Source organism: Melampsora larici-populina (assembly GCF_000204055.1).
Source record: "Melampsora larici-populina 98AG31 unplaced genomic scaffold MELLAscaffold_11, whole genome shotgun sequence".
Taxonomy (NCBI): Eukaryota; Fungi; Basidiomycota; class Pucciniomycetes; order Pucciniales; family Melampsoraceae; genus Melampsora; species Melampsora laricis-populina.
Window position 1 is genome coordinate 1,136,322 of NW_006768775.1, and position 10,070 is coordinate 1,146,391.

Below are 10,070 nucleotides of genomic sequence, written 5' to 3' on the forward strand. Positions count from 1 at the left end.
TGATATCCCGAGATAACACGTCCTTCGGGAACATCCCTCCTCACAAACAAATTTTATGTACAAGTCGACCAGACCCGGATGTACTAGACCAACAGAGTGGACAAATATGTATGGAGCATGACATTGGAGTGAAAATCGTAAGAATTCGATTGTCTTTTTATGAGCCTTTCCAGCCGCGAGGGTCTTGGGCTTGCAACTGAACTCCTTACTAAAAGGTAGGACTAGATCAGGATCCACATGAGCCTTGTAGAGTACCAGGACTTGATCGACTCGGGCGTCTTGTCGAATTGTAACACCTGGGCAACGGCTATGGATGGCGTCACATAACATCGCACGGGTAGTATGACGACTGAGCGGATCGAAATCAATATCGGGTTTGAGAGTGTCAGATGGTGGAACAGATGTTCTGATCAAAAATGGCTCAAGAAGTGGTCGCAAGTCGGTCATAAAGTCGTGAGTCAGCTTGGCCTTGTTATGAGTCGGACGCGATTTTGTTTCGGGATTGAAATGAGCCAAGACCCTGTAGTAATTTAAGTTCTTTATCCCTGAAGCCATTGATTCAAAGTCGATTTCAAGAAAAACATGGAGGTCTTTAGGTAATGTTTGGACTTTAGGCCACAATGGATGATTGAAAAGATTTGAGAAGTTTGCTTGAGGATTTTGACTCGTGCTGGGATCTTTAGCAGTTTGGGTTGAGTTTGGGGTAGGGCTAGTTGGTTCCTTCGTCTTCAGACTATGATCCGCAACCATCAAAGCCCCAGGAGACTTAAGCGACCCTTTGCGGCTTTTACTTTTCGTCATATCTGTGAGAAAGAATCCAGACGATTAGATCAACAGCTAATTATCAGAAAATTAACAAAGACAAACTATCTGAAGGTATTGATCTAGTATCATCACTGAATGTGAAAATTCACCTTTATAATCTTCGAAATTAGATATCTGATATAAAAAAGAACAGGTAGTGGCGGTTCATAAAAGACAGATGTATTTTTTGTGAGTCAGTGATTGCTTTAGTTCACGTACATTGTTCTTTTCTATGTTGTGGCGGGATCTATTGCTGAAATATCATCATACAGGGGATCATGAAAGTTAAACCACGTACATATTTTTCCTTTTGTTATGTCACAGTGCACATTTGAAAGGGTGAGTTGGGGTGTGATGGTCAAAGTGCAGAATCAATGAGTTGCCCGTTTTCGAGACTTAAAGTTATATCATGACAATACCTTCACGATCCCTAGCGCACGAGTTGGGAAATAATAAAGGAAGAAATTTATATCCATCTTCGAGAGAGCCGATTTATTAACATGACTTTGTGTAAATATAATATATATTATCGGATGTTCATAAAGAATTCCATGCATGCAAGTGGTGCATGAGTGGGGCAAGCAATGGGATTAGGAACGAGATTAGGAAAGGGTAAGAAGATAACTACAGATCAACACCAAGGCAAATTAACAATGCCCTTTCACCTCTGAAAACACCTACCCATCTCGTTTTTTGTTCTTATGATAATAAACCATGTCAACCTCGCTTGGGCCTAACTCACTTTGAGTGATTTGTCCTGTCTCCGTTTCGTTTAATTATCACCTATATTCAAGTTAGTCGATGATATTTCACTCGATTTCCAGTTTATCTTTTCTCTATTCTGACAATTCTTTTAGGAAAGTTGCCACAATGTTCCCAACTTTCATGATCTATGGTCAATCACGGGGAAGTGTCATGCCTGAGCTACGAGCCATGGCCTTCCAAACTCGAACTCCAACCTCGGAACTTTCACAACAGACTTCTCCAGAGCGCATCAGCTTGTTCAATCTGCGTTTTGAACTGCACCTTGATTCGGGATGCTACCATTTGGTCCCTCAGGCTCTTGAAAAACATGTAGAACGCTATCGATTTCTCAACACCCAAGAACTCGACTTGATAAAAGATCATCTTAGTGCTATCCAGGATCAGATTCATGATACTATTTCTTATCTCTGTGATGCTGAACGTGTAGTGGGATATGTAGAAATGGCATTGGGTTTGCCTGATCCCGAAGTTTCCGCCCATAATCATATACTCAAGGAGCAACTAAAGAAATCACGCGCGGAACGTAAAGAGTATATGCGCGCATTCAAACGTTACAACAGAGACGTGGCAAGACGTGGAGCAATTCTTTCTAGGGAGAAGTGAGTAAACATTTAATAAATCACAACGTATCATGATAAATGTCTTCACACAACTCACTTTACTTGTATTTTGTCACATCATCTATGATCATCTCACTTTCTTGAACCTAGCAAACGCACTTGCGATTTTGAGGATGCTGCAGTGTAGCTCGAACTAATCCTGAACCCACCTCACCGGTTTCCAAACCTGCCACACCACTAGCCTCCGATCTCGTTAGTCTAGTGATTCACTGAAATCTGAAATTCCACTGTTGTGACCTTGTGATATGGTGTGTGATATCGATGTATCGAATTTCCTTGTCTTACAGTCATACTTAGAAGTTTTTTGTTCAAATATGTGCATCAACGTGTATTGAGTTGGGACTGTACACATTGATGAATATGCAAGGGTCAAAAGTTGTCAAATGATTGATTGGCAATGTGTTGTTTGTGATTATCTGAGAGCAATTTTCTCTAGATTATATGTGTGCACAAAAGATCCTGTGCAAGATTAAGTAACTTTCCTTTTCGTATTTTTTTTCTGATCAAAGGAAGCCTTCATTATACATTTGGATTACTTAGATCTGACTTCAGTACAAGTACTCACTAGCTAGGTTTCATATCTTTTCTTATAAAATACTAGACATGATGTTTGAATCATCATCTTAAGCATTTCTAGTCAGTTATCATATATCTTGTCCTGTATAGCATTCTTTTGGTTTGTTCGTGGAGTCAACTGCAAATTTGGTAATCAAAATTTACTCTATATCTTAAGGTAAAATCCAGATGTACAAACATAGTAAAGTGAGAAAAGAAAAGTATGGACAAAACTTTTCTATGTCACGTGACTTTTCTAGTCTCATGAGAAAAGATGACATTTTTTGTAGTGAAAGTAATCACAGCAGTGATTCAGACCAATCAGACTCCAATACTAACACCGATGAGGAAGATCGTGAACAAGAAGACGAGCCAGAGAATTATCGAAATCGCAAGACTGCTTACCTGCTTGGTGATACTTACATGAAAAGTTTGACTAAGGACGTAAGTAATGCTCTCTTTCATCTCTCACTGTTCTCATCCCTTATCTGTTCTTATTGATTGTTTGCATGACTGACATAACTATTGCCTCATTAACCTATACAGATGGATACGGTGAATAAGAAACTCACCCGTTCCAGTGGACATCGTGTGGATTTCAATCGACGCCGAGCTCAAGCCAACATTCAACGGGAATTGGAGGAGTTACCGGCGCTGAAGGCCCTCTTGTCCGGCCACGGTATTCGTTGGGGTATCCAAGCTGAACGCTGGGAGCGAATGTGGGAGGCTCGTGAAGTAGGTCCTTTTTGTTTTACTTGCTTTGCTTTTGCGATGAGAGCTTGATGTTTCTTCATTTTTCAAATCTCTTCAGCTGATCGATCGGGTAATGAGAGACGACTTGACTGAAGTTCACTCGAAGAGACGTCATCCGAAGAAAAATGGAAAGAAGCACGGCTACTTCGAAGAGCTTGTATTCTTGGTGGCTGATTGGCAGGCGATGCGTGATATGTTAGACATCCTCACAGTAAGTAAAACAATCTTTTCAAAGTTGTATTACATTATTCTGATTGCTTTGAATCTACTTTTTAGCCATACAAGATACTGACTCGAGAAATGGAAGGTGACAAACCTACCGGCTGCATGGTGATAGCAAAGTACGTGGAACTCAAGTCCTCCATGGAAGACCGATTCGAGAACATGCACTTGAACGATCCACTTTACCCCATGGTTGATGTGATGATCGATAAGATTAAAAAATACCTGGAAGAAGCTCTCACATGCGACACCCTGGTTTTAGCTGCTGTCTTCCACCCTGGATTACGAGTCAGGTTTTTTTCTCATGTGTTTGGAGAGGATTCACTTAATCATCAACGGGCCCAAGATTTATTAGAAACAGTTTTCAAATTGCAACGTGATGCAACCAACACCCAAAATCAATCCGCCACTTCAGATACTCCAATCAAAGCTCCTGTCAAAACTTCTGGACCGGCTTTCCTCCATCTATACGACAAGGTAGTCGCATCAAGCAATGTCAATGAGCTCGACCGATATCTCCAAGGCATAGATCCGATGGTCTCCCCTGATGCAAACAACCCCGAACATGCTCTGGATTGGTGGAATGTGAGCTATGTCTCTTTCCATGTTATCTTTCATTTGTTTCCATTACTAACCTATGATCTCTTGAAAGACTCATGGATGTAAATATCCTGTCTTATCAATTTTGGCTTGTGACTACTTAGCAACACCAGCGGCATCTGCTGCTCCTGAGCGATCGTTCTCGATTGCTGGTCGTGTATGTTCAGCCGAACGAGGTGGATTGGTCCCTCGCATGATTGAGATGCTGGTTAGTGCACAGATATGGGTACTTGAAGGGATACCTTTGACTGGTGCCTTTGCTGAAGTTGGTAAGGTGCTTGAGTATGCAAAGAAGTTCCTCATCAAGAAAACTCGACGAAATCGACTATAACTTTATAGGTTTCTACCTCACCCGACCTTTCTTTTTTGTTTATCTTTGGTTCATTACACTTGTTTGAAATACCTTCATTTAAAAAGTTTTATTTAATTTTTTCTTCAATACACTCCTTGAGATTCTTGTTTTTTCAATTTGTTCACTTCCTTTAGAATTAACTCATATTGTTACAATTTCTTTACGGTCTTTACTACCTCACATCAATTTTGTTCGATTTTTTTCAATCTCTCATCCTAAAAAAATAAAAGCTTTTTTTTGCCTGCAACGCTCCGAAACGCTGCGAAACATCACTTCGCTTTTAGCTGCCGAAATTTTTGGGATCCCGTAGCCCGCTTCCGTTTCCGCTGTCAAGTTTGGCCCAACCTGTCCTCCGCAGCGCTTCCCAAATACGGTCTTGCAGCGCTGCGCAGCGCTGCGAGCCAGGCTTGCAGTTATGCAAACATAGTCAAATATCATCACATCTAGATTAAATTAGAAGCTTTGATCAAGCTTATAATTGTTGAGGAGATTCAAGAATGTTAGATAGGTCCAAAGAAAAACAAGTTCTACACGTACAACATTTCGCTCCTTATTAAAACGGAAAAGTACATGATTATTACAAATGGTTTTTGTCTCATTGATTGATAAGGAATCGATTAAAATCATTAAATTGAAGATTCATTGAAAGTTGAATTTAGAATTCGAAAATTAGTTAAGAAAGAAGTGAAAGGATTAATTTTGAGGAAACAAATGGAAAAAAAGTTCATTTCTTTTTACGTTGATGACAAGCTGAAGTTGCGGTTGGATCAAGTGAAGAATTATGATCACAATCACCAATTAATTTTGTCCATTCATCCGTTATACTTTCACTAAGTCTATAAGGAAAAAGATCAAATCATCAGAAAACAACACTCAAGATGAAGAGCTTACAGATTTCGAGGGATTGACTTACGGTGTAGTAACTGGATTATTTTTGTATCCTGGTATATGATTTTCAACTTTGCCATCGTCATCATCATCATCTTGATTGTCAACAGATGGAATTGACCCTAATGCACTTTTTAATATTGTGCTTAGACTATCTGATTTTGATTGGGCTGTTGTATACGGATCTTGCTCTGAGATTTCTTCTTTCTGTGATCCTATATTCCGAAGTAAGAATTGAGATTAGGTCGTAAGTTTTTAAGATAGTTTATCTATCATCTTGGTACATATAAGATTTATTGATTTACTTACGTTTTGAGTGTGATTCTTTTTTGTTCTCATGTTTTTCACTACAATCAGAAATCGGGATTTCAGAGAAAAGAAACTGATAAGTAAATTGTGGATTGAACGGAGTATCAAGCAGACTGAAAAAAACGTACGCTCCCATATTTTGAGGTACCACATGAACTTTGTCACCGTGCATTTCGAAAAACATTACCACGTGACCTGGAACATGATCCGCTAAGATCACAGGACTCAAGACTAACATGATTATAAAAACAAAATTGATCGAAGAGGTAGAAAGCATATTCTTTTGTGATGATTAGATGTTGAGGAACAGTTGTAGATGAAGGAGATTGGGTGAGAATTAGGAATAGTTTGGAGTATCAGGAGGTTTGTTATGATTGGTTTTGATTGGTCACGAGTCAAAAGATGATTGAGAATCTGGGTTGGATAAAGAAAGTCAAGAATTGGGAGAAGAGTCATCGTTATTTAAGCGACTCCAAAGGGATGAGCGATTGAAAGATGGCTATATGTAAAAGCTTCAACTTTGGTTTTGTTATACATAGATGGCCCACATCTTTCAGTCGGGTAGGCTTTATTGAATTACTTTCCATCGCCAGTGATACAATTTTTTTTCACTTTGAAGGCCACTCGATCCACAATGCTCATAGCTAGCCTGATTTTAATGGGCAGGTAAAGCTATCATAGCATCGAGACTGACTTGGTACCGGTCTATCCTTCCAAATCTTTGTCTGCCCTCCAAAGACCCTTACCCGCCACTCACTTCAAACTTCATTTGTATGCTAGCAATCTACTTGGTCTCGATTCTCACATCTCGAGATGTAAGAAGGCCTTCTATGACGTCAACCAATGATTTATCAAAACGTTCTCCATTCGATATGTATGCCTTAAAGCCAATTATATTCGTCAACTTTCGTGAAAGTGGATGGGAATCGGATCAGTTGAATTTCATCAGCCATCTGAAGTAACCGAATCTTACATCAAACGAATTGAATGATCTATAGAAGAATTCGGATTTTCAGTGTCGGAACGTCTCTGGCAATGGCATGAAGTGTAGGACAAAACAAAACAAATCCATTATGTTGAAGTTTTTTGAGAAAACACCTCGGAGAATGGTCTACCCCAAGCTTGTTTCTTGAAAGTGCGAAATTGCTTTATTGCATAACTACAGCTGTTTCAAGAAAGGTTGACAACTTTTTTTGGAGAAAGTTGTCTCCGCAGCGGTTAAAACCAGAGACAAAACTTGATTACAGGTTTATTCTTTTCTGTATTCTTCCAATTAGCAGATAGACAAAATCAAGTGAGGGTCAAAACCCGGGTTTTGCACATTGGCGAGATTTTAAAAAAATCAATCTTTGTTGAAACAGCTGTATATGAACAAATTATAAAGAAGGAAACTAGCTTACCAGGAAAAATAGATCATCTAGTCGGTTATAACGACCACTGGCCGCGTTCACTTAGCCCGGGTTTTCAGAAAGTGCACTCTGGGATCCACGGCACTTCTCTACACTTCTCTACATGTAGAGTATGTTTGATGATGTATCTCATTGGGACAATCCAAATCTAATATTCAAAGTACCCTCTACATATATCTTGGAACGATGCTCCAAATCCCTGCATGGGACTTGTACAATCTCGATGATACATTTCATTGGGTAACTCTGTATCTGAAAAGGTATCACTATATCTCCTGATGAGTACAAGGCAGTCAAGGCACTGAACAGTGTTCTTGAGGTGCACATCAAGATTCTTTCCCTCCAAGTAGGGAATATTGGCTTTGTATCCTTCTTTTTCAAGTGTAGATTTTCCTTTGGCATGATCATTTTGCACTTGGCATGCATACATATATGATAAGAAAAAGACACGACAAATAGGGAAGTTTGCTTGTAAAATCATGAACTACGGTCACCAGATAAAGTGTACACTGGTAAACTGAATGTGACATTGTTTTTGTGTTTTAATAAGATGTGCTAGAATTACTTGTGAGCTGATTTGTTTGGAATGAAATGGAACTGAGAACAAATATTGCCTTCAAATTTAGTGAGCTCAAGGGGAACACCAGACTCTGACAGGTCAAGAGCCATCTAAGATCACATTTTTTTCTGAAATATGAGCTTTAGTGGTTTCAAATTCAAATGGACAGATGACAAAGATAAAAGTTTATCTAAGTGGAGCAAGTGTTTAAAAACCAACTTAACTATCTCTTGAAGGTTGAACAGTTGGCCTAAAGTTTGAATCTGAAGCTGGCAGCTTGTAAGCATGAAGGGGGGACCCCAAAGTGGCGCCAGAAGTGGAGTGGAACCTGGAATTTTGTACAGCAGATCAGAGACTGCAAGTTCATGCGTGAAGCCAAGAGCCTGTGAGCCAGGCGTGAAGCTAAAAGTGTGTGGGCTGGACCTGCATGGGTGCAGGGTGCGCAGACACTGGGAGTTTGCAAGCTCAATGGGATGATTGCTTCAATGATGGTCAGGCTGTACTGGGGCTGTTGAATATAATTTTGGCTTATTTATTTACCCATCATTTTTGCAATGTATCAAAAAGATAAGAATGAATGAAACTTTTTACGAAAAGAGAAATTGAAAAGTCAAAAGGTTGAGAATCACATACCATGACATCATTTTGGATGAGATGGAATGATTTAAATTTGAGTACTGTGGTTTATATCAATCAATTTGTTTTCCTTGACTGAAAAATCACAGAAATTCACAGTGATGATGATAGAAGGGTCATGCAAGTTTTGAAGTCAGATAATGACATTATTGCCAACTTCCAATTACCTTTTTGAATGTTGGTGGTTTTGTTTTTGGTAGTCAAGGGTTGCGAATTGATTGATGGTCTTCAGATCACTGTAACTGTACTAATAAGCTAGCTTGGATGTTGCAAAGTCTGGCCGGTGATAAGGGCACCAGAACAAACCCTGCCTTGTCAGGGTTTTTGTAGGCACAGTCACAGTGGTAGGTAGATAAGTAGCAGTAGGCAGTGGTCTGGTTAACCTAATTTGTTGCCTAGGCATTGATCAAAGATAGTGATGCAAAAAAACTCCAGCTGAGGTCATGTTTGTTTGCTTTTTTTCTGCCTGGTCAATAGTCATGGATGGGGTAGGGAGCGCTGAAGTGCATTCATGGGGGTACCGGTGGCAGACTGTGTGCGGAATGAACCTAGTATGCACAAATCTCCCATGGAGCTAGACTGGCCAGCGACATTAGTAGCCAGGAGCTGGGTAGTTAGGCAATGGCATTGATGGAGCAGTCTGATGGGTGGAAAAGAAAATCCATACAGTGCTGAGTATCAGGACAGTATAGGTCAGTAGAGAGGTTTGTAAAGTAAATTGCACATAAAGAGGGGAAAAGAAAATATTAAGGCTGATTAGGGGAGACAGTCAGCAAGAACATTTCTTCAAGTATATAGATTCACAATCTAAGACCAAGACCAGTGTTTTGTTTCTTTCTTTTTGTCTTCATTGAAGAATTAAAAACTGTTTTGGTTTTCTTCTTCACCCCTTTTCCCTTTCACCTTTTTTGTTATCTCTCATCTCTCTAACATCAGCTCATGTTCTTTTGCATTCTTGACAATAGCTCTGTCTCTTTTCCAATCTCTCTTGCTCTTACTACAACATCTCTAACAACTCTATTTTATTATTATCGATTTTGAAATCCTATTTCTTCTCCCATTTGTAACATGTGATTTTGTGTGTGTGTGTCTGTTTTATTTGTCTTTACGCTTGTGTGTGTGATGAGAGAGTGTGTAACCATTTTTTTGCTAAAAAAATAAACAATCACATTTTCTGCATTCACCTACAACTTAAAACCATCTGATATCTTGAGCTTAACTAAGCCCCTCTCCCAAAACAACCAGTCCGCTCTCAAAGAGGGGCTTAGAGCTTATACCCAGACTTTGGCCTGAGACCAGAAGGATTTTCAAGCAATTTTGCTTGAGATCTTTTTTGAGGGCTCTAAATGTTGTAAAAGCTTGCAATAAATTTGGTATGGCTTCTTATAAGCCTTGTACACATACTTGGGCCACTTTTAGCACCATTTTACTTGAGCAAAGGGACAAATTTGAACTGTTGAGTCCTTGTAAATCTGTGTCATACTCAGTGTGTGGGCCTACATGTGTGCTGAACCCGTCAAAGTCACTTGGTATTGGAATCAAAAATCCTCATGAACTAGAAGTGGTGAAAGGCTAGAAATGATACAAGGAGAAGCCAA

The 10,070-nt window shown here is 39.5% G+C and overlaps 2 protein-coding genes across 2 annotated transcripts; one reads left to right on the plus strand and one right to left on the minus strand.

Annotated features, from left to right (window-relative positions):
* Positions 1-982: 982 nt before the first annotated feature.
* Positions 983-2,172, plus strand: MELLADRAFT_104925 (uncharacterized protein; the record flags this gene model as incomplete). Its single annotated transcript, XM_007408041.1, has 3 exons — positions 983-993; positions 1,129-1,143; positions 1,662-2,172. The coding sequence occupies 3 exons, from the start codon at positions 983-985 to the stop codon at positions 2,170-2,172; spliced, it is 537 nt and encodes a 178-aa protein (XP_007408103.1).
* A 3,223-nt stretch (positions 2,173-5,395) lies between these two features.
* On the minus strand, positions 5,396-6,106 carry MELLADRAFT_104926 (uncharacterized protein; the record flags this gene model as incomplete). The annotated part of the gene is made up of 4 exons (XM_007408165.1): positions 5,396-5,507; positions 5,585-5,774; positions 5,869-5,906; positions 5,997-6,106. The coding sequence occupies 4 exons, from the start codon at positions 6,104-6,106 to the stop codon at positions 5,396-5,398; spliced, it is 450 nt and encodes a 149-aa protein (XP_007408227.1).
* Between the last annotated feature and the right edge of the window lie 3,964 nt (positions 6,107-10,070).